The sequence below is a fragment of the Hyla sarda genome, chromosome 2, assembly GCF_029499605.1.
Source record: "Hyla sarda isolate aHylSar1 chromosome 2, aHylSar1.hap1, whole genome shotgun sequence".
Taxonomy (NCBI): domain Eukaryota; kingdom Metazoa; phylum Chordata; class Amphibia; order Anura; family Hylidae; genus Hyla; species Hyla sarda.
The window spans coordinates 106,770,257-106,794,365 of NC_079190.1; the positions used below are offsets into that span (position 1 = coordinate 106,770,257).

Here is a 24,109-nt window from a genome sequence, read left to right on the forward strand (position 1 = left end):
GTGACAAGGGGGGGGGGGAATGTGAAATTGGGCACAAAATGGGTAGGTAGAAGTGAAATGGAGGCACTTGGCCATGAAATGGGGGATTTCACAATTTTTTTTATTATATCACACATCGCAATATTTAAGCCCAAAATCGCAATCTCACATTTTTTCCCATATCGTGCAGCCCTAGTACTTCTCTTCCAACTCCGGGGACTGCTTTAGTACGCCCCACGGTTCTGTGTCCCCCATTGGATTCCGATCGAGAAAAGTAGATTTTTTATGCTTACCGTAAAATCTCTTTCTCAGAGGATCCATTGGGGGACACAGCGCCCACCCATGGATTGGGTACAGTTTTCGTTGGTTTTGTCCGAGCGGTGGATCGGTTTTCTTTTTTGTCGGGTTTCCTCAGACTCCTGTTGGTTTCTTTTCTGTCAGTTGCCTTCTACTGCTTTGGGACTAAACTGATTAGCTCAGGGCCAGTAGGTGAGGGTATATGCTGCCAGGAGGGGCTGACCCCTTTTTTTGTTTGCCTAATGTCAGCGCCTCCTAGCGGCAAGAGCATATACCCACGGTGCTGTGTCCCCCAATGGATCCTCCGAGAAAGATTTTACGGTTAGCATAAAATATCTACTTTTTTTCATCTGCTGCCTTCTTTCAGTCTTTAATGTTATTGTAATGTTAATTTGTGTGTTTTTAGTTGATGAAAAGAGCACGTACAAAAGAGATGTGAGCCCGAGTCGATGGAATGCCCCTCCCTGTAATGAAGACTGGGATAATGGTAAGAAATTTTTTTTTTATACTTGTTCAGTATAATGTTCAGTTGTTCCACTATATTGCTCCGTATCTTCCATTCTGGCAGAGGGCTTTGGGCACAAGCGGAGCTTCCTTACGTCACCGCTGCTGTTTCTTTGCTAATTACCGCTGCGGGCAGGCCTGGGGAAACGGCAGCCATGATGTCAGGAACATCCTGTCTAAGCACCCTGCCGGGACGGAAGATACAAAACAAGATAACGGGACCACGGAACGGAGACAGGTAAGTATGGTTGTCATCGGTGTCACCCACACTACACACTTTTACCATTAGGTTAGTGCGGGTAACACTGATGACTGTTTTTTCTTTTAAAAGCAAAAAAAGAAACCACCTCTTCCATCTATTTAAAGTAGTGGAATAAATGTGTCCAATGTTGTGATGACTATCGTTCCAATCTCCTTCAACCAGACATCCCAAGAATTCTGGACTTTCTTTAAAGGGGTACTCTGCCCCTTGACAGATTTTCTCCCATCCAAAGAGTAGGGGATAAGATGTCTAATTGGGAGGGGGGGTCCAGCTGCACAGGCTCACTGCGTCCTCCAGGCTAGCATTGCGGCGTTCTGGACACGGATGCTTGGGGCCTCAGGCTTCCGTGTTCAGAATGCGCTAGTGCCAGTGGCCGGACCCCCCCATGATCAGACATCTTATCTCCTATCATTTGGATGGGGATAAGATGTCTAGAGGCGGAGTACCCCTTTTAAGATAGCTTTGATGAAAGGCTATCAATAAGTATATTGAGGGTATAAATTGCTGCTCTAGGCTGACTTTGAAGTGATAGTTTTTTTTTTACTTAAATACAATTTCATTATATCAGAGTACCGCTTTAACTGTACCCTGAGCTCAGATATGAAAAAAAAAAATCTCTGAAATACCTCTTTAAATTTGGCTGGCCTTTTAAAGGCTTGTTACCACTTCTTACATTTCTGTTTTAATAAATATTAGCAAAGTACCCGGTGTTGCACGGTCTTCCTACCTAAACTTCGTGGGAGAGGAAAAGCAACAATGATGCTTTTGTCCTCTGATCCTGACCATATATCCCATCCCCAGCACTAATTATTCTCTGACCCTGCCTGCCAGATAATAAAATCATACTTCACTAACAAGTTGGTCAGGCGATAGGGTGTTTAAAAGTCCTGGGCAATCTTTGCAGCCCGAGAGTAACGCTTACAGGAGATGTACTGGAGTCCCATAGACTTGCACAGGATTTCAAAACACAACTTTGCATAAGGGGTTGGGTTAGTGTTGGCGTAACTGTATGTGGTTAGTGGACATATAAGAACATGTGCAAAGTTTCATCGAAATATCTCTAGCTATTTGGAAGTTATGCTGGAACACACGTTGCGATTATATATCTTGAGCCAGTCCTCCTTGTTCCTCCTAATGTCTCATGTAAGTCTATGGGAGGGGGCGTGACAGGCACCACGCCCCTCCCATAAACTTGTATTGAGGGCCCGGGACGTGACATCAAGGTGCTCCGGCCACTGTATCGCCCCATCATGCACAGAGATTTTCCTCTGTGCTGTGATGACAGTGGGGTGCCGCTACTGAGAACACGGGGGGTCCCCAGCGGCGGAACCCCCAGTGATCAGACATCTTATCCCTATCCGTGGATAGGGGATAAGATGTCTAGGGGCAGAGTACCCCTTTAAATTGATTTACTGCAGTTTTTCTGTTGTGCATAAGATTATGTTCTCCCACAGTAAAAATGACAAACTTACAGCTCTAATGGTATGGGGACAGTAAATATGGCTGTGTTTTCTTTATTCACATTTACAAGTAGATAAAAGTGAAAATAAAAATTAAAGGGAACCTGTCATATCACACATGGTAATGTGCTATGTATGGTAAAATCTTTCCTCAACATCCCTAAGAGATGTTCCTGCCTGCAAGAATGATGAGGATAGAATGTTTAAAAGTGTCCCCTGGGCAGGGACGCTATACTTAGCTAGTCCCGCTGTTCCAGCTGTAATCACGCCCCCTCAGCATGATTGACAGCCCGGGCACGGCCCATGTCATTGCTGTGCTCTTAGGGCTGTCACTAACACTGACTGCTGTGATTACAGTGCATCAAATGGGACTAGGTTAAGTATAGCTCTCCACACAGTGGACTTCTTACAGGGCCATTGGGAGACCATTTCAAATATGATTTCCTATCATATAAGATTTTGCCATAAATAACACGTTTATATGTGGGATGAGTTTTCCTTAACAAATAATAATTGTTCTAATGTATGGCCTATATTAGAATTTAAAAATCCTCAAAAAGCTTTTGGTAAAAAAAAAAAAGAAATGTCCATCTTCTGACTTTTTAATCACTTCTGGAAAAGAAGTCTTGAGTCTTAACTTGTCTGGCTACTATTTATTTCTAATCTTATTAAAAAATATAAATTTTCTTGGCCCGGAAACCATTGGGGGACACAGACCATGGGTATATGCTCTTGCCGCTAGAAGGCGCTGACACTAAGCAAACAAAAAAAGGTCGACTCCTCCCGGCAGGCTATACCCCACCTACTGGCTCTGAACTTATCAGTTTTTAGCTTAGTGTCCTAGGAGGCAAGACACAAGTCTGGAGTTCTCCAGACCTGGTCTTCTCTTTTTCTTGTTTTATAGTTAGGGACTGTTTAGTTTCTTTCATTCATTTTATTTTTCACTTTTTTTAGGTGGGGGCTCAGGAGCATGGCGCTACCTATTCCCCCCCATATGCTGCTAAGGGGCACGGGACATAAGTTACAAATGCACCGTTAACCCCTTCCCGCCAACGGCTAGCACCTGAGGTAGTACCGTTGGGTCCAGGTCCCCCTGTATTCTCTGCTCGTCCTGGTCTGTAGCAGCATGACATGATGCCGGCATCCATAAGTCTGGCTGAAGATATCTTTGGGTGGTAGACATCTTCAGGTGAGTATGGTGCTAGGTGAGTATGTTTGCCCCCCCCCCCCCCCCCCCCCCCCCAGCCCCTCTACCTGGAGTGTTTAATTACAAGGGTACTCCTTTTTATTATTTCTAAGGGGCTTGCAACCTCTGGAGACCCCTAGAAGTATGTTCCCTGCTATCCTCTCCCCCCCTCCCCCTGGACGCCGGGACAGTGCTTCTTTGCTCCATGAAGGGAGCTTACTATTGGGGCCACTCTGTAGAGGACGGGGCACTCTTTTTATTCTGGGGACGTGCACTTCGGCAGGGTCGGGACGGCGGGACCGTGCTTCCGTCTCCCTCCCCTCCCCGCCTCGGCCTGTTGTGTTTTTTACTTTCACTTTGAGCCGCGCGTGGCGGCGGCTCTCACAGCCGGCGTCTCTCCCTGCATGTGGTCCGTTCGGCCGCTGCAGGGATCGCGCGGCTGATTTCTCTCCTCCGGCTGAGTTGCCGGAGTAAGTGTAGGTTAGGGGACATGGCGGCCGCGTGTGCCGAGGCTCCAGCTACCGCTCGCATTCCCCTATGGCTGGTTCTGGGAGGCGGCCTGCCTTTGCTGGTGGCTGGCTCCTCCCCCCTGCTCGCTCTCTCTTTCTTTTTCTGCTCAGTTACCTCACGCAGGGGATAACGGGGGCTTCCTCAGCTCTGCCTCTTTTCTCCAGAACTGGGATACAGACCGGGTGAGATTGCTCTAGTTTTTTTTCTTGTTGTCTCTAGCTACCAGCTATGTCCGACCCCAGACCCGACCCACCGCCCAGACAGGCGACTACTCTAGTTACCTACTATGCATGTGTGAGTTGTAAGTCCAAATTTCCTGTGGGTTCTACTGAATCTTCCCCGGAACCGATTTTTCCCCGTGTTTCTAAGCGCGCTAAGGTAGTTCCCTCTGGCTCCTCACGGGAGCAGGCCCAGGGTGGCCCCTCGTTTTGCCAGTCTCGCTCCCCGGCCCTAGGGCATACCCCAGGTTCCAGGGGTCATTCTCCGGGTCGGCGTTCTAGGTCCCTGTTCTCTCATCCCAGGTCTCCCTCTCCCCCGGTAAGAGCTGACTCCCGTTCCTCTGTGGAAGGGGTGGACGAAGGTTCAGATTCCGCCTCGGATCTTGAGGATTACTCTACAAAGTCCGATGTGGTGGACAGTTTAGTGTCAGCCATAAGGGACACCTTTCATCTGCAGGACCCCGGAGTTTCGGATCCTGATCCAGAAGTCTCCTTTCGCCAATCACTGCGTGCTCCCAAGGCGTTTAGCTCTCATGCAGAATTTGACACCGTGCTGGACGCTGCTTGGAAACACCCTGTGAGGCGTTTTCAGGGAATCAAGAAGGTGCAAACACGTTTTCCCTTCCCTCAGGACCTAGTCACTAAGTGGACGGTTCCGCTCAAGGTTGACCCGCCGGTCTCCCGCCTGTCCAAGTCCACTTTGTTGCCCCTTGCGGATGCAGCATCTCTTAACCCCTTAAGGACTCAGGGTTTTTCCGTTTTTGCACTTTCGTTTTTTCCTCCTTACCTTTTAAAAATCATAACCCTTTCAATTTTCCACCTAAAAATCCATATTATGGCTTATTTTTTGCGTCGCCAATTCTACTTTGCAGTGACATTAGTCATTTTACCCAAAAATGCACGGCGAAACGGAAAAAAAAATCATTGTGCGACAAAATCGGAAAAAGAACTCCATTTTGTAACTTTTGTGGGCTTCCGTTTCTACGCAGTGCATATTTCGGTAAAAATTACACCTTATCATTATTCTGTAGGTCCATACGGTTAAAATGATACCCTACTTATATAGGTTTGATTTTGTCGCACTTCTGGAAAAAATCATAACTACATGCAGGAAAATTTATACGTTTAAAAATGTCCTCTTCTGACCCCTATAACTTTTTTATTTTTCCATGTACAGGGCAGTATGAGGGCTCATTTTTTGCGTCGTGATCTGAAGATTTTATCGGTATGATTTTTGTTTTGATCGGACTTTTTGATCACTTTTTATTCATTTTTTAATGGAATAAAAAGTGACCAAAATACGTTTTTTTGGACTTTGGAATTTTTTTGCACGTACGCCATTGACCGTGCGGTTTAATTAATGATATATTTTTATAGTTCGGACATTTACGCATGCGGCGATACCACATATGTTTATTTTTATTTTTTTTTACACTGTTTTATTTTTTTTATGGGAAAAGGGGGGTGATTCAAACTTTTATTAGGGAAGGGGTTAAATGACCTTTATTAACACTTTTTTTTAACATTTTTTTTGCAGTGTTATAGGTCCCATAGGGACCTATAACACTGCACACACTGATCTTTTACACAGATCACAGGCGTGTATTAACACGCCTGTGATCAGTGTTATCGGTGCTTGACTGCTCCTGCCTGGATCTCAGGCACGGAGCAGTCATTCGCCGATCGGACACAGAGGAGGCAGGTAAGGGCCCTCCCGGTGTCCGGTCAGCTGTTCGGGACACCGCGATTTCACCGCGGCGGTCCCGAACAGCCCGACTGAGCAGCCGGGTCACTTTCACTTTAGAAGCGGCGGTCAACTTTGACCGCCGCTTCTAAAGGGTTAATACCGCACATCGCCGCGATCGGCGATGTGTGGTTTTTAGCCGCGAGTCCCGGCCGTTGATGAGCGCCGGGACCGACGCGATATGATGCGGGATCGCGGCTCGATCCCGCTTCATATTGCGGGAGCCGGCGCAGGACGTAAATATACGTCCTGCGTCGTTAAGGGGTTAAAGGAGTTCTCCAACTGAAATTTTTTATCCCCCGCTGTGCCCGGGCTGTAAAACTATACATAATAAACTTTCACTTACCTGCCTACGATCCCCCGTTGTTCCGATATCGCCGCCCATGCTCCGGTCCCTGTCAGCTTCCTTTTCCTGCGGGTCGGTGACTTCACTCTGCACTCAGCCTATCAGCGGCCGCGACGGGACATTGCTGCGGCCGCTGATAGGCCGGAAGAGACCCGGACCGGAGAACGGGACGGCGATATCGGAACAACGGGGGGGATCGTAGGCAGGTAAGTGAAAGTTTATTATGTATAGTTTTACAGCCCGGGCACAGCGGGGGTTAAAAGTTTTAGCTTAGAGAACTCCTATAAGGATCCGGCTGACAAGAAGATGGAAAATCTAGCGAAGTCCGCATTCAAAGCTGTTGGGTCCTTATTACTTGCCACTTTTGCCTCCACTTGGGTGGCCAAGGCGGTGTCAGTTTGGGCTTCCCAGCTCCGCCAGGGGGTCCTTGCTGGAATTTCCAGGGAAGAACTGGCAGAAGCAGCTCTCTCAAGCGGGCGATTTCCTTTGCTCAGCCACTTTGGAATCCGCTTGCTTCTCGGCCTTTGCCTCGGCCAACTTGGTTGCCATTCGTCGCGCCAGGTGGCTGAAAGGGTGGGACGCCGAACCTGCATCGAAGAGGTCTCTGACGGAGCTACCCTTTATGGGTTCCCGCCTCTTTGGAAAACGGTTGGATGAGATTATTTCTGAAGATACGGGAGGGAAGAGTTCTCTGCTTTCGCAGAACAGGTCTCAGCGCTCAGAACCCCGCCAGAAGACTACTTCCTTTTGGTCACCGGCTCCGGGTCGTCCCTCCAAGCAGGCACAACCTCCTCCTCGTAGAACACCCTCTTTCAGGGCGCGTCCATCATGGAAGTCGGGCAACCGATCTGGCGGTTTCGCTGCCAAATCGGGTACCCGTAAGCTTGCCTCTTCCTAAAGGGGCGCCCCCACCCGCGTCGGGTGGGAGGGTGTCTTTCTCTTTTCCAGGACCTATGGCTGTCTCAGGTCCAGGAGGCTTGGGTGCGAGACGTCATTTCAGGAGGCTACCGCATAGAATTCTCTTCTCTTCCAAGACACCGTTTCTTTCAATCCCACCCCCTCAGTCCCCTTCCTTGGCGGCGGCTTTTCAGACCGCTCTGCGTTCTCTCCTCTCCCAGGGAGTGATAGTGCCGGTTCCACCGGGGGGAACGCGGGTCAGGGTCCTATTCAAACCTCTTTGTCGTTCCCAAAAAGGAGGGCTTGGTCCGTCCCATTCTGGACCTCAAGTTGCTCAATCGCCATCTGCGCCTGCTTCATTTTCGGATGGAGTCCCTCCGGTCCGGTCCACTCTCCCCTTCTTCTGGGGAAGTCTTTTCTTCCCCTTCAGTGGCAGATCGTCTCCACCGATGCGAGTCTCCTGGGTTGGGGAGGGGTTTTTCGGGACATGACGGTCCAGGGTCGCTGGTCCCCTGGGGAAGTCCGTCTCCCCATCAATATCCTGGAGCTTCGGGCGATTTTCCTTTGCCTCCTCCATTGGCAGCATCTCCTTCAGGGTCGGCCGGTCCGGGTTCAGTCGGACAATGCGACGGCCGTTGCATACATTGCCAGGGCGGCACCCGGAGTCGCTCGGCGATGGAGGAGGTCTCCAAGATTCTCCTCTGGGCCGAGGCTCGGGACTTTCTTAGCCTCTCCTCGGCGGATCCGGGGGAGTGGTCTCTCCACCCGGATGTGTTTTAGCAGATTTGCGACCGTTAGGGGACCCCGGATGTGGATCTCTTTGCATCTCGCCTCAACAGGAGGGTTTCCCTCTTTGTAGCAAAATCAAGGGATCCCCTGGCCCTGGCGGTAGATGCTCTGGTCATTCCGTGGTCGTCCTTCCGTCTCCCTTATCTGTTTCCGCTTCTTCCCCTCCTACCCAGGGTTCTGAGGAAACTCAAGGCATAGGGAGTCTCTGCCATTCTGGTGGCCCCAGACTGGCCCAGACGCGCGTGGTACGCAGACGTGGTCCGACTGGCCGACGACGTGCCGCTGCGCCTACCACTTCGTCCTGATCTTCTTTTTCAAGGTCCCCTTTGCTACCCCAATTTACTGTCGCTGCATTTGATGGCGTGGCGGTTAAAACCGCGGTATTGAAGGCCCGCAGGTTTTCTGAGGGGGTTATCCGTACTATGCTTCGGGCACGCAAACCTTCCTTGGCCAGGATTTACCACCACACCTGGAAAGCTTATTTTCGGTGGTGCGTGGCGCAAGATTTTTCTCCGGTGGTTTTTTCCCTTCCGCGCCTTATTGCCTTTCTTCAGGCGGGGCTGGGTCAGCATTTAAGGGTCAGGTGTCTGCTCTCTCTATCCTTTTCCAATGGCAGTTGGCCTCTAATTCCCATGTCCGCACCTTTTTGCAGGGTGTGGCCTGCATGGCTCCTCCTTTTCGGTCTCCCACGCCTCCGTGGGACCTCAATCTGGTGCTTGGAGCCTTGAGGGAGGCTCCTTTCGAGCCCCTTAGGGATGCCCCCCTTCATATTCTCTCGTGGAAGGTCGCTTTTCTCATTGCCATCACTTCTATCCGGAGGGTCTCGGAACTGGCGTCACTTTCCTGCCGTTCCCCCTTTTGGTGCTTCATCAGGATAAGGGGGTTTTCTGCCCACCTCCTTCCTTCCTGCCCAAGGTAGTTTCTTCCTTTCATGTGAACGAGGAGCTCGTTCTTCCTTCTTTTTGCCCTACTCCTTCCAATGCCAAGGAGCGTTCTCTTCACACCCTTGATGTGGTCCGGGCAGTCCGGATTTACCTTTCGGTCACCTCCTCTTTTCGCCAGGGGGACTCCTTTTTCGTAGTTCCTGAGGGTAGTCGTAAGGGTCTTCCGGCTTCCAAGGCGACCATTTCTCGGTGGATTCGCTCGGCCATTTTGGAATCGTACCGCCACAAGGCCAAGGTTTCACCCTTCCGGGTGACGGCGCATTCCACGCGTTCTCTTGGGGCTTCGTGGGCTCTCCTTAATAGGGCTTCGGCCCTGCAACTCTGTAAGGTGGCCACCTGGTCGTCCTTGCATATGTTCGCAAAATTCTATCAAGTGCATACTTTTGCGTCGGCTGATACTAGTTTGAGCCGCAAGGTGTTGCAGGCGGCAGTAGCATCCTTCTCTGCTTGATTTTGGGTTGAGTATTTTTCTCCCCACCCCGGGGACTGCTTTGGTACGTCCCACGGTCTGTGTCCCCCAATGGTTTCCGACCGAGAAAAGTAGATTTTTTTATGCTTACCGTAAAATCTCTTTCTCGGAGGATCCATTGGGGGACACAGCACCCACCCACAGTTGGGGTAGAGTTTTCGTTTGTTCTGTCCGAGAGGTGACTGGGTTTTTCTTAGGTCTGTTTCTCTCGGACTTTTGCTGTTTTTTCTCTTTTTTTTTTTGTCGGTTGCCTCCTATGGCTTTGAGACTAAACTGATAAGTTCAGAGCCAGTCGGCTGGGTATAGCCTGCCGGGAGTAGCCCACCTTTTTTTGTTTGCCTAGTGTCAGCGCCTCCTAGCGGCAAGAGCATATACCCACGGTCTGTGTCCCCCAATGGATCCTCCGAGAAAGAGATTTTACGGTAAGCATAAAAAAAACTACTTTTTTTTTTCAATGTTTTTGTTTCTGTGTACGTAGACCTAGTTATGATTGTAAATACACACTTTCTCTCAGATTTGCAGGATGAGAGGGCTACTTTTGTTTGGGGCACACCTTCCTACCAAGGACCTAGGTACGTGATGAATGGGCTTTTAAGTATATTAATTAATTTCAGGACTTTAACCCCTTTAAGCCTTTTTTTTTGCACATCTTACCACTGTCACTTTAAACATTAATAACTCTGGGATGCTTTTACTTATGAATTTTATTCCGGGATTGTTTTTCCATGACATATTCTACTTTATCATAGTGGTAAAGTTTTGTCTACTTGCATCACTTCTTGGTGAAAAATTCTCAAATTTTATGAAAAATTGGAAAATTTTGCATTTTTTTTAACTTTGAAGCTCTCTGCTTGTAAGGAAAATAGACATACCAAATAAATTATATATTGATTCACATATACAATATGTCTACTTTATGTTTGCATCATAAAGTTGACATGTTTTAACTTTTGGAAGACGTCAGAGGGCTTCAAAGTTCAGCAGCAATTTTCCAAGTTTTCACAACATTTTCTAAATCGGACTTTTTCAGGGACCAGTTCAGTTTTGAAGTGGATCTGGGGGGGTCTTCATATTAGAAATACCCCATAAATCACCCCATTATAAAAACTACACCCCTCAAAGTATACAAAATGATATTCAGAATGTTTAACCCTTTAGGTGTTTCACAGGAATAGCAGCAAATTGAAGGAGAAAATTCAAAATCTCCATTTTTTACACTAACATGTTTTTGAAGACCCAGTTTTTGATTTTTTACAAGGGGCAAAAGGAGAAAATGACCCCAAAATGTGTTACCCAATTTCTTTGAAGTAAGGAAATACCTCATGTGGATGTAAAGTGCTCTGTGGGTGCACTGGTGGGCTCAGAAGCGAAGGAGCGATAATGGGATTTTGGAGAGTGAATTTAGCTGAAATGGTTTTTAGGGGGCATGTCGCATTTAGGAACCCCTATGGTTCCATAACAGCAAAAAAGAAAAAAAAAAAAACACATGGCATACTATTTTGGAAGCTACACCCCTCAAGGCACGTAACAAGGGGTACAGTGAACTCTAACACGCCACAGGTGTTTGACGACTTTTCATTAAAGTCAGATGTGTAAATGCAATTTTTTTTCTTTCACTAAAATGCATTTTTTCCCCCCAGATTTACAATTTTTACAAGAGGTAATAGGAGAAAAAACCCCAACATTCCCCCCCCCCCCCCAAAAAAAAAATTGTTACCCCAGCAAAGAAAAAATAAAAAATAAAAAAAAAGACTGCATACCAGCCAAATGTGTGCCCGAGGGAATATGCTGGGTACATGAGAACCTATGGATTATTACATAGGTTTGGATAAGTTTCCTAGACTATATGCCAAATATGAAGTAAAAACAAGGTGTAAAAAAAATGTATTCTCTTGCTGCTTTATACCACTTATAATTGTTGTACTAGTTTTTAACCTTTTTGGCTTTTTTTTTTTCTTCTTTATGCAGCACTGGAACTCTGATGGATCCTAAAAACAGTCTTGGTTCTACACTACGTGCTCCTAAATCTCTGCCCTATGTCCTCCCATGGAAAATGAGTAAGCAACTATTTGTTACCATAACACTTGTGGCACAGTGAAAGCTACATTATTTCTTTTTATGGCAAATACTTGAATGGCGGTAACTGGTGTCTGGGTCATCTTTTTAACCTTTGTAAATAAAAAAATAAAAAATCCATGCATAATTTAACATGTAGCACAAGAAAAGCACATCACAGGTCACAATAGTACCCATGCCATCGCCTGCAGGCAACCTGAGATTGACAACTGCCTTACTTCGACAATGGTGAAGATTATAGAATTCCCCTTTATAACTTTAGCTCTTTAGATGGAGCAGTCAGTAGCGGCTGCAGCTTTTAGGCGATTTTAATTGAAGGAGGGTTCCCTTTGACTGCATTATTATAAATAAAAATTTTCTGAGGGAGACCTTATAGAAGAATGTTAGAGGACCTGCCTTCTCTCCTGACCTGTCTTTATAAGTAAGTATAGAATCTGTAAAATAAAGATTCTGAAGTATCTTTTATTAGAACTTTACATTGTGCAACTTAAGTTATTCCTTCAGAAAATATGTCTATGTATTGGAAACTGGGCATTACTATTCCTCAAGTCAAATAAGGTGGGGTGCAACCCAGTTCCATAAAGTGTCCACACACTGTCAGTACGGATGAAACGTTTGTATTTTAATTCATACTTTTCCAGGACCATTATTAGAGAAAAGCCCAGTGCAGAATTTAGGATGCTCCAGAATAGTTATTAGAGAAAGCAACAAAATTACGGTTTACTAAAGCAGATGTGGAGCTGGCACAAGTAATATAGCAAAAAGACACTCATTTGTGGCTCTGCAAATCCCATAAATAAGGTTCCTATGCAGGTAGATTTCAGATACAGTAGGAAGCTTTGGGGAGATTCATCAAAACCTGTTCAGAAAAAAAGGTGAAGCTGACCAGTTAGTTGCTCATAGCAACCAATCAGGTTGCTTTTTTAATTTTATTTATTTCTTTAAAGAGGCCTTTTAAACATTAAAGCGATCTAATTTGTTGCTATGGGCAGCTGGTCAGATTTTTTTCTGCACAAGTTTTGATAATTCAATCTTCTTGCTACGGCTTAGATTTTTTTTTTTAGCATTTTTTCCATCAATTTCCATAGCATTTTTCACAGGGATTGTTAACATTATGTGTGCTTTTTGGATTAAGACTTAAGATTTATGAAAAGGTATCCTTGGAACTACCCAATACTTATTAGTTCCATTACAATATATTTTTCTTCCACTAGATGGTAGTGTGGAAGTATTCTGTAGATCACCTTTACAAAGTACCCAAGGTGTATTTTTTGAATGTGACATAGTTTGCTTTTGTTTAACCAATTTCTGGTCAGATGCATATACTTACTCTTGTGACATTGCAAAGTTATGTATGTTCAGCTCTAACCCCTTCCTGAACTTCTATGTACTGGTATGTCATGGGTCAGGTGAGGGGAATATGGCCACCTCATAACCGGCAGATCCCTGCTGCTATCGGCAGCTGACATCTGCTGGTAATGACAGACATCTGAACTGACTCCAATGTTTGTCATTTAAAGGGGTTCTCCGCACTCCTAAATATCTTATCCCCTATCCAAAGGATAGGGGATAAGATGTCAGACCCCCGGGATCTCGGCTGCGGGACCCACCTGTACTTCCCCGCCCCCTCAATGCAAGTCTATGGGAGGGGGCATGACGGACCTCCCATAGACTTGCATTGAGGGGGCGGGGAGTGACGTCACACGGGGGCGGAGTCGTGACGTCATGCTCGTCCACCATTGTGGTCGGGATCCGAAGCCTCCAGCGTTGCCGGTGTGAGGTGGAAGCCGTACAGGTGGGTCCCGCAGCAGAGATCCCGGGGGTCCCCAGCAACGGGACCCCGGCGATCTGACATCTTATCCCCTATCCTTTGGATAGGGGATAAGATGTCTAGGGGTGCGGAGTACCCCTTTAAACATTAAATGCCGGTAATCCCTGGGGTCCAGGGACCATTGGCAGCTCTGTGATGGGTTGCTGGGGAAGAACAGGGACATTTCCTGTTGGTCGGTGGATTGGCGTTTGCTTAAGGCTTAGGCAGCCCTTGGCAATCGAGCCCCGAAAACATAGATCAATGTAATGCAATAGCATTACATTGATGTATGTAAGCCATCTACTAATGGCTTATGATAGGCCCCTAGGGGAGGCAAAAAATGTGTAGGGGGAAAAAGAAAAGCGTAAACGCCAAAATCGCTAAAGTGGTACCGTTAACTACTGTTTGTGGCACAAAAAATAACCCCTAGCACAGCTCTGTAGGTGGAAAAAGAAAAGTTATAGGGGTTAGAACATGGCATTTTTTTTCTTTTCCAGGTTTTCTATTTATTTATTTTTTACCTTAAAACGAAACAAAAAATATCCAAGTTTGGTATCATTAGAAAGTTAGCATTTCGTATTTGTGAACTTAGAAAAGATTATTGGCCCACAAAATTGTGCAATTCCATATTTTATTTCAATTTTGCCTCATATATATCTTTTTTTCTGGCTCACCAATGAAAAGTACAACTTGTGGCACAAAAACAGTAGCCTTAATACAACTTTGTTAGTGGAAAAATAAAAAAGTTAAGGGTGTTTGATTGTGAGGAGGAAAAAAAAATTGAGCAAAAAAAAATATATAATTCTGTCATAACTAACCTGTTATAGAGTAACTTTCATGATCTTGTTAAATTTTATATTCCTCCCAGTTCACTGCCCCATCATAATAAACCACCCCTTGCCTTTATTTTTATAATTTTTTAGTTTTTCTACCTTGATGTTGCTCTGTATTTTCTGCTTAGTCTCAGTCAGATTCACAGACTGGGAAGGGGCTGAAGCCATACAGGGGAGAACTTCCTCCCTCACTCTGCTACACATAGCCCATAGCAGTTCAGTGTGTGAGATGAGCAATGATTAGCTAAGGCTGCACAAATCATTCCTCCCCCCCCCTCAGCACTCCAGACTGTATTTCCTGATTTTTGGACTTCTGGCAGGCCAGCAGGAGTCCAAAGTCTGTGCAAGAGATGGAAGAAAATGTGCTCTGGGAGACACCTAGTGGCAGTCTTTTTAAACATAAATAAAACATAGAAAACGTAAAAAAAATTTTTAACAAAGTACGTTAGAAAGATTTTTTTTTTTTACTAAAAATTTTGTTTTAATGATAGTGCCCATTTAAGCGCTCCTTTTATTCTATGCTGATGCTTCAGATAGTATTACATTCAGCATGTCATTGCCCCACCAAAAACTAACAAAATCCAGTAGGGACCACTGGAGTATTGGCTCAAGTGGTAAGGTATGAAGCAGAAGAGTAATCTGTTTTTGCAGGGTTGTGCCATAATAGCAAAGCTGTACTCTGCTGTCTTCGTTGGTCCCATAGACAGGAAACCACAGGACCCCTCTTATCATGTTCACTGGCAGTTGGATTAGACACTAACCTATTATTTTGTCTGGGGGATAAATTGTGATTATGGCAAAACCCATTAAAGGGGTACTCTGTTTGAAACATCGTTATCCCCTATCCAAAGGAACCCCGCGATCTCTGGGCCGGCAGCGGTGGCGTCCAGAAAATGGAAGCTTGCAGCTTCCGCGTTCGTGACGTCACACCATGCCCCTCCATTCATGTCTATGGGAGGGGGGGTGACAGCTGGTATATAGCCGTCACGCCTCCTCCCATAGACGTGAATAGAGGGGGTGTGGTTGCCCGCATCACTAGTCATCGGGCATGCAGCGAAGTTCGCTATGTGCACCGAATGACAGGGTTGCCACGCCGGAGATTGCTGGGATTGGATCTAACATTTTATGCCCTATCATTTGGATAGGGGATAAGATGTTTCCAGTGGAGTACCCCTTTAAGGACCAGCCTACTTATGGCCTTCAGGACCAAGTTATTTTTCTCAGAACACTTTAAAAGTTTTACAATGTCCCTTTCATTTTGCAAGAACGTTTGACATGTCAGAGACATAAAAAAAAGCTCCAACAGCACAAAAAAGAGGTATATAGCCCTTCGCATTGAGTGATCGGATGGTGGTCAGCAAGCCTGTGGTCACATTCTATATATAGAACATCCAAAAAAGTACACCAGCAAAAATAGTGTCAAACACTTATTTTTATTTAGTTCATGGTAGAAAAAAATTATTTTTTTGCTTCCCTCCCTGGCTCACTGCAGGAGAACACCCTCCTTTAGCCCTACCCAAATTCTGTCTTGAATATTTGTGTTAATACATTGTAATTGTGGTCATATTCTTAAGATGTGAAAAACTAGCTATTTTCAAGAACAGTCCGGAATTAGTTTTTGCTGCAAAATGATATTGCATTATGCTCCTTTTTTTAAATTTTTTAAATTTTTTTTTTACAGATAACAGGGCTTGATTCAGTATTGTGTAAGTAGATAACCTTTTTGTGTGTGTCTGTGTCATATTGACTTTGAAGCTTTATGGTCTGAAAACTGTACTACTATATTTGCTATTGTTTTTGCACATAAAGGTATGCCATGCATTAACCATACTCTGTACAAGGGCAGTGACTAATAAAATGTCACCTTTATGATGTTGTCATCACTTAAATAGATGGTGTGAAAACTTTCAGAGCTTAAAGGAGTTATCCCATCGACAAAACTAAGCACCTTTAAACAGTATAAGGGATATGTGTATGATCTCTTGTAGTCCAACTTCTGGAACTGTAAGCAATTTTGAGAATGGAGGTCCCAAGTTTTCCATTGAAAGTCAATGTCTATTTATGCAGGAAATAATCTGATTGTTGGGGATCTGGTTACATCCCCTTAGCACACCAAAGGGAACATGTACAGTGGATGAGCCAAGTTAACTTATTTGTGTTGGAGTAGGGAGAAAGCTTTATCCCACTGTACATGTAAGGCCGGCTTTAGCTAATGCAAACTACTACTGTATTTGCAAAGTTAGATCTGACATGTTGAGTGATTATTTCTCGGTCGCCTCATTGGGGAACACAGGAGACCATGGGTATTATTCTTTCCACAAGGAGGCTGACACTAGGCTAAAAAAAGAAGTCTGCTCCTCCCAGCAGGATATACTCGCCCACAGGCACTGACTTAATAGGTTTTTAGGTTCGTGTCAGTAGGAGGCAGACACAGGTCTGGAGCTCTCTCTAAACTTGGTCTCTTATCCTTTATTATTTCCTAGCTAGGGATGTCTAGTTAGCATTTGTTTTCCTTTGTTATTTTTCTAGGTTGGGCGACAGGAGCATGGTGCTACCTGATCGCCCACATGGGACAAAGGGGTACGGTACATAAGAGTATGGGCCGTCAACCCCTTCTCACCAACAGTCAGCGCCTGGCGGCAGTACCCTGGGTCCGGGTCCCCCACTTGCCCCTGCCCGCCTCGCTATGGCAGCTTGGCGCGATGCAGACTTCAGGGTGAAAATGAGAAGATGGTGCCTTGGGTGAGTATGTACTATACCCCCCCCCCCCCCTCCTCCTCTCCCTTCCTAATGTTCATCAGGGGTCCCTCTTGTTCTGTAGTGCCCAGCTCCTCAGCCGCCATTACACGTTTCTGTGCTGGGCTGGATCCCTCATGGCCTCTGGCACCATGTTGGAGGGAACAACACGGTGTGCTGAACCCCCGCATTCTCTCCGCCGGTTACAGGATTAATGGGTTCCCCCCACTAAATGTTTCCCCTTGCCGCACATGTTTTGTGGCCAGGCCCAGTGACCTGGCCACGTTTTATTCTCTTGCTGCCCCAGGGTCAGTCATCTGGGCCAGCGGGTCTCCGGTCCCAAGTGGTTGACAACTTCCCCAGTGGGGGCGCAAACAGCCCACTTGCCGCATGTTGTTGTGGCCAGGCGCAGAGTCCTGGCTGCATACTTTCTGTCTGAAGATCCGCTACTGCTGCCCCGGTGTTAGTCTTAACAGTGGCAGCGGTCTCACACGGCAGGGCGATTCCCCAATGGGGGAGGAGCCAGCAGCATCAAACTACCATTTCCCTGGCCTGGTCCCTGAATCAGCCGCATGATCGTGCGGCTGGCACCTCCGTTCGTGCGACTGGGTGACGGAGGGACCGGCCTCTTCACACCATAGCCCCGATTTGGTCTCTTTCCCCACTCATTTTCATAGCCCGGCCTCCTCCTTACTTTATTAGGCCGTCTTCGGCATCTCTTGGGGGCTGTGTTCCGTGCCAGCAAGCTGCTCTTCAAAGTGAAAGTGAAGTAAAAAAAATAATAATAATAATCTGTGCCCTCTAGTGGCTGTTTCATACACAGCTCTTCTGTTTCCATTCTTGTGCTTGGCCCCCCTCTTGTGGCCAAAAGTTGATACTGCAGCCTTACTGTATTCCTGTGGCTTTCTCCGTGCCCCTATCTGTAGGGCATTCTGCAGGAGTTTTTTACTGGAGTATTCTCCAAAGCTCGCTTCTCTGGCTTTTTGAGTAGGATCAAGTGTAGTATCTGTTCTACTCAGTTCCTCATGTTATATTAGATGGATTTTGGAGAACGGGGCCCGCTTGACTGATAGGGCAGTTTCTGCAGGTTCAGTGCTTGCCACAGGTTGGAATGCTTGTTTTTTGCTCCGAGTATTGTGCCACATACCCTTGTGCATTGTCCCATTATGTGCACATAAGCTGCTGACTTAAAGTCAGCACTAGGCGCTTCTTGCTCCAGTTCCTGAGTAACCTTTTTCGGAGTTTTTGCCGTTTTCCCTTTGCTCCCGTTGGCCATTTTTGATGTGGTTTGCCGTTTTGCCAGAGGTTCAGTGGGGACAGTAATCAGTGTTGTTTGCCACGCTGGCCTTACCCTCGGGGAGTAACATTAAACCTGGCAGCAGTCTGCCTCTTCCCTTCATCTCCGGCCACCCTTAAAGAGCCTGCCATGTTCGTGTCTGTTGTCCCAGTGCCACGCCTCCTGTGTGATGAGACCGAGGGAGTGTCCCTGTGTGGGCTATGGAATCTGCAGCGGCTTGGGGGGGTTCACTGTGACGTGGCCCTCTCCAATGCCCATGGGGGACCTGTCATCTGCAGCAGCTATTCCGATAGTCCACTGTGGTTCAGAGTTCACAGATGTACAAATGGCACTATACACCTTCCATAGAGGTTGGGACATCTACCGCAGTGGCTATTCCGTTACTCCACTGTAAGTGGGAGTTGACCGATGTGAATTGGACCCTCTACATCATCCATGGAGGTTGAGACATCTGCCACAGCTGCCATTCCGGTACTCCACTGTGAGAGTTGAGAGATGTACACTGGTCCCTCTACATCATCCAGGGAGGTTGAGACATATGCCGCAGCTGCTATTCTGGTACTCCACTGTGAGTGATAGTTGACCAGGGTACAATGGACCCCCTTCTCCATCAATAGAAGTTGGGACGTCTGCCGCATCTGCGGTTGCAGCTCTGGTACCCTGCTGCATGTCAGGGTTGACTGTTGTTTGTTGGAGCCTTTGAATCGCCCATGAAGGATGTGATGCTTGCTGCATACACAGCTGCAGCCCTGGTGCTCCACGGCATGTGGATTTTGCCACGTGGGTGTCCCTGCATGCTCACAGGTCTCCCCACATCCAAGGCTCATCCAAGGCCAACTCCCAGTTCCCTGCTACAGGGGGGAGTCAACCAACATTGGTGTCCCTACGGGGCTCTGGACCTTCTAGCATTCGCTAACATGGGTAATGTCCCAGGGGTTTGAAGTAGTCTTGGCCTCTAGTACGAGGGGTCTAGTAAGTGACCCTGCGGTTCCCTAGGGTGTTCAATGGTACTGGCATCCACCTTTACCCTCCAGGGGTCGGGTATCACTGGCCTCCCAGTGACAGTGGTCCGCATGATACTTGCGGTAGCCTACACAGCGCATTCCCCCCTATACGAGGGTCGGTGGTGGGGAGCCTGCTATGGTCAGTACTGCAGTTTCTTACCCCCTTCCACAGGGGAGATGTTGCCAGTTTCTCTGCTATTTCTGAGGTGCATTCCGGTCTAGGTTTGCTTGGTTCCGACTCTGGCTCATCCAGCGTTTTCATTCTCCTCCCCAGGGGAGACGCTATGGCTTCCGTAGTCGGTGTTCTGCTTCAGCTAATTTATCAGTCTCCTTCTTCCTTCCAGGGACAGAGTGTATTTGTGGTCTGGCTACACCACTACTATGGGATGCCTATAATTGCTCATACTGCCTTGGCTTGCCTCCGTGGAGTTGGGGTGGAGTATGTTACGTTGTCCGCTTGTTAACGGGCGGTCTTGCATTTCTCCTTTTCTAGGCGAAGTACTGCCAGTCTTCTGTACTCCCTCCTGTGGCTGATTCAGCCATCTCGTTGACCCCTTCCGCCACCTGACTTGGTGTAGCTTAGTGAGGTGTCTATCAGAATTTCAGCCCTTACGCTTCCCCTTCTTCAAGTGGATGTGTGGCCCTTGTACAGCTCCTGCTTTTGCAGCCGTTGTCCTTCTGCCTCATAGTATCAGAGTGTTTCCTTCTTTTGTTCCTCCTCTTCCTCTCCCTGCCCTCATTCTCCTCCTTTGTGGCGGCGTTCTGTGGCATTTGGCTTAGTTACGGCTGTTGCAGTCCTATCTTTCGCTTGACCCTCTTGGGCACTTGTTTGTCCTGTTAGAGCGGTTCCTGTTTTCTCCCCCTTTTCCTCTGGGTGGGATACTGTCAATTCTGGCCAGATCCATGCCTTGGCTTCTCCAACCCCTTGCGCTGCCCTCTTCACCTGTCGGGGTAAGTGTCACTTGGGAGCTGTCCTGGCAGTCCTTGGGCTTCCTTCTGGATGAGCATGCTATCTGTTGATCTCTGCTCTTACTCTCCAGTGTTCCTTCTGCTTTGAGTGTCTCTAGGCCTTCCTCCTTGTGGTCTTTCTGATCGGGATGCCCTTGGCTCCCCAGGGTTCTACAACAGTCTCTGCTGTCAATAGTGCCATGTTTGCCTGACTGTCTGGGTGGGTGCCCGCTCACGCCCTGGAGGTGTCTTTTGTTGGTCCTCCTTGCCTTGGGCTCTCTCTTTCAGGTGGCCTTTCCATGCTTTGATCTCCTGGGTGGTTTTACTGAAGCTTCCGCCATTCCAGTTACTCTTGTCTCTGGCCTTGGCGGGGTTCTAGCCCCTCTCTTCTTTGCCCTTCTCTGCGGACGGAGGTCTCTGTTTGCTGCCCGATGCCTTGCCCAAGTCTAGGTGCTCATCAGCCAGCGTGTTTTGCTTGGCTTGAGGTTGTCCGCCTCTCCTGGTTTGGGACTCCAGGGTCCCTCCTTTTCTTACTGGATCTAGGATCCACTGTTTCTCTGGGCGGCTTCTCCGGGGTACCGGATGGTTCTGTTTCTCCCTGCCGACCTGCTTGCATTTCTCCTTCTCCCTCTGGAGTGAAAGGGACTCGAGGCATAGGGCCTCGGGGTAGTGGACCTGCCGGTCGTCCGGGTTACCCAGTTTGGTCCATTTGCGCACCTTGACCGGGCATAGGTCACCTGGTCGCTTGCTCTTCTCCGCCTTCTTGACTATGAAGCATACTCTTTTTGGATTCTCTCTTCCACCCGGTTTTTTGTGGGTGGCCTGGGAGCTGTGGCTGTTTTTCTGGCCTCTCAGTTCGGGTGGTCAACGGGTCCTCCTTGCCCTAGCCTTCTTCCGGTCAGTTTTCCTTTGTCCGCTCGGACCTGGATACGAGGCTTTCCTTTTTCGTCCCCTTTTGATGACTCTGGTTTTCACCTTTTGAGTCTTATCTTCTTGCAGGCTGTGCTCAGCTGCCATTTGCTTGTCGTTCTCCCACCTCAGCCTCTGTCCTTCAGTTGTGACTGGCCTTCTCCGGCATGTTCTCTTCCCAGTTTTGGCCAGGCCTATGTGGTCCTGCGTCCTTCTGTCTTGTCTTCGGGGGTGTTTTCCTCTCTCCTGCCATGACGGGTTTGGTCCGGCAGGCCTCCGGGACATCAGTTTCTTGCCGTTTTTGGTTAGCTCTTGGACCCCTGTCTCACTTTTGGGTTCTAGCTCCCCTTCATGTTTTGTAGGGCATCCGGGTAGTTTATTTCCAGATTCCGATTTCCTCTGAGCCTCGTCCACTTTCTTCTGGGAAAGGATAGGGCTCAGTCTCTGGTCTGACCGTTCTCTGGCAGTTATTTTTCCCACCCCAGGGACTGCTTTGGGACGTCCCATGGTCTCCTGTGTTCCCCAATGAGGGGACCGAGAAAAGGAGATTCTTTTGTACTCACCGTAAAATCTCTTTCTCATAGCCTTCATTGGGGAACACAGCACCTACTTATTTTTGGTAACCTGGTCTGATTGTTTGTTGCCTGTTGTTACTTTTTGGTGTCCTTTGGACTCATCTCCTTTGTTGTTTTGGCTTGTCCTACTGCTTTGTGACACAACTGATTAGCTCAGTGCCTGTGGGCGGGTATATCCTGCTGGGAGGAGCCAACATCTTTTTTTGCCTAGTGTGAGCCTCCTAGTGGACAGCAGCATAATACCCATAGTCCCCTGTGTTCCCCAATGAAGGCAACAAGAGAGATTTTAGTGAGAGTACAAAAAAACTCCTTTTTTTTCATGTAAGGTGGGTAGTAAGATGCAGTGTGTTTAATTACTTTTTTGTTTTTTAGATCCATGTACCTCTGGGAAGGTTGATGTTGCACTTTGAGTTAAGATTCAAGTTTCTTTAAAATCTGTTGTGGCTTCGGTTTAGAGAATTTTTTCAAGACCACATCAAATGGATGGAGCGAAGCAATACCAAGATCAAGGCAAAAGCAGTCATGTATACTTAATATTTTCCCAGTTTTAAAGCTGTCAGTTGTATGCAAGCATAATGTGATTTAATTTACATTTCTTCAAGAACATGATTTACAGGAAGTTAGATTGCCTGTATACCATGAGCAAAACATTTATGTTTGGGATTTACCATTTCTGTTCAACATGTTTGTAAGCCAGTGTGAAGCTCCAACACCTCTAAAATGTTAGCACTTAGACTGGGCCCGGTTGCAGTCTGTAGCTGTGATTTGATGATGGCACTAGAGAAACATCTGTTTTACCTCTGAGGAAACTTACATTTTGTACATTGATTTTTGTTTAATACTTGCACACATTAGTAAAAGTTCCCTGAATTACTAATGTTGAAGATTTATGCAGTAACATATTGTCCAGCAGTATTCAACATCTAATCCAGTCTATAGTGCTTGAAGTATCTTGTCTTAAGTAATTGGAAAAATAATTAAAGGTTTTTCTGTTCTGTTCTACAATATAGTAATGATGCTTAGACCAAAACATATCTTCATTGTAATTGTGTAATTTGTTATTGAAGCAAATAAGATTTACTGGTGTAATTTATTGTGCCCGCCTAAAGAACAAATGACCACAATAACAATTATGTTATGGAGCACAATAGTGATGCAAAAGCATACCTTATTATAGAATTTCACAAAAGAACTGGTATTCTTTCCAACTGTGTTCAGCAAAACTTTGCAGGAGTAGAGGAAAAGGTATTTGAAGAAGGAAAACTGTTATCTTTCCTGTTATGCGCATATTGCTAAAAATGCAAGAATGCCTTGTTAATTCTCCAGGCAAGAATTTTTTTTTTTTTTTTTAATGGATACCGTAATGCAGTTATGTTAAATCTCCTGTTTTCTCTTCATACTGTGCAGTCTCATAGTAATAATAGAAAAACTCACATAATGAGATGTATGTAATAAGGAAATGTTTCACATGTTCTAATTCTCCACTAGTAGGTGTGATTGTACTCTCTTATGGCTGTGTTTCCCAACCAGGGTGCCTCCAGCTGTTCCAAAACTACAATTCCTACAGCCTTTGGCTGTCCGGGCATGCTAGAAATTGTACTTTTGCAACAGCTGGAGGCACCATGGTTGGGAAACACCGCTCTGTGGCCTTGATTACATAGTGGGGATTAAATTTTACCTTTTACATTTATTCTCCTAATTAGAAGAAGAATTTAAAGAAACACTTTAATATTTCAGATTTCTCAAAATCTACAGCAAAACCCATCCTCCAGATTTTGTTACAATGTTCTGTTCGCTTATTTTGATTTCACTTTCTCATAATCTCTCTTAGTGAGGGCCTGTAGATAACTTCAGGTTTAAATTCTGGTCAGACATTGCCACTATTGATCCTCACCACAGTAGGCATTTTTTTTATCCGAGAGTTAAAGGGGTTTTCCCATCTTGTCAATTGTTTTTTTTTTCCCGGCTACTGGGGTTACTTCGTTAATGTCAGTGGGAGTTCATCGCTTTGGCTGCTTAATAGATTAAAAGTGGTTGGAAAAAGCCAATTGGCAAGATGGGTCAACTCCTTTAGTATCAAACATATCAATTTTATTGAAAACAAATAGCAAGTACAAGCAGTACAAAGCAAAACAAAGTGCCTTCATCCGGAGAGACTGCCAATTGTAAATCGAGCAATATACAATACAGTCTGAGAACAGTAACAAACAGGGAATAAAGAGAGGGGAGAGGAGGAGGAGGTGGTGCACTATTGAGCGCCCTGCAGATCAAGCATGTACAGCATGGTAAAATAACACATGAAGAGAAAACAAACAA

General features: G+C 46.5%; 1 protein-coding gene across 2 annotated transcripts in view; it reads left to right on the forward strand.

The window, feature by feature from the left end:
- The window catches only part of LOC130358873 (gametocyte-specific factor 1-like), an 89,738-nt gene extending 66,940 nt beyond the window's left edge, over nucleotides 1–22,798 (forward strand). For both annotated transcript variants that reach the window (XM_056562783.1, XM_056562784.1), the window contains exons 6-10: nucleotides 683–763; nucleotides 10,120–10,177; nucleotides 11,574–11,662; nucleotides 16,006–16,030; nucleotides 22,166–22,798. In XM_056562783.1, the coding sequence (XP_056418758.1) occupies nucleotides 683–763; nucleotides 10,120–10,177; nucleotides 11,574–11,662; nucleotides 16,006–16,019 (242 nt within the window). In that variant the 3' untranslated portion in view covers nucleotides 16,020–16,030; nucleotides 22,166–22,798. The remainder of the gene's footprint in view (nucleotides 1–682; nucleotides 764–10,119; nucleotides 10,178–11,573; nucleotides 11,663–16,005; nucleotides 16,031–22,165) is intronic.
- Nucleotides 22,799–24,109: the final 1,311 nt, after the last annotated feature.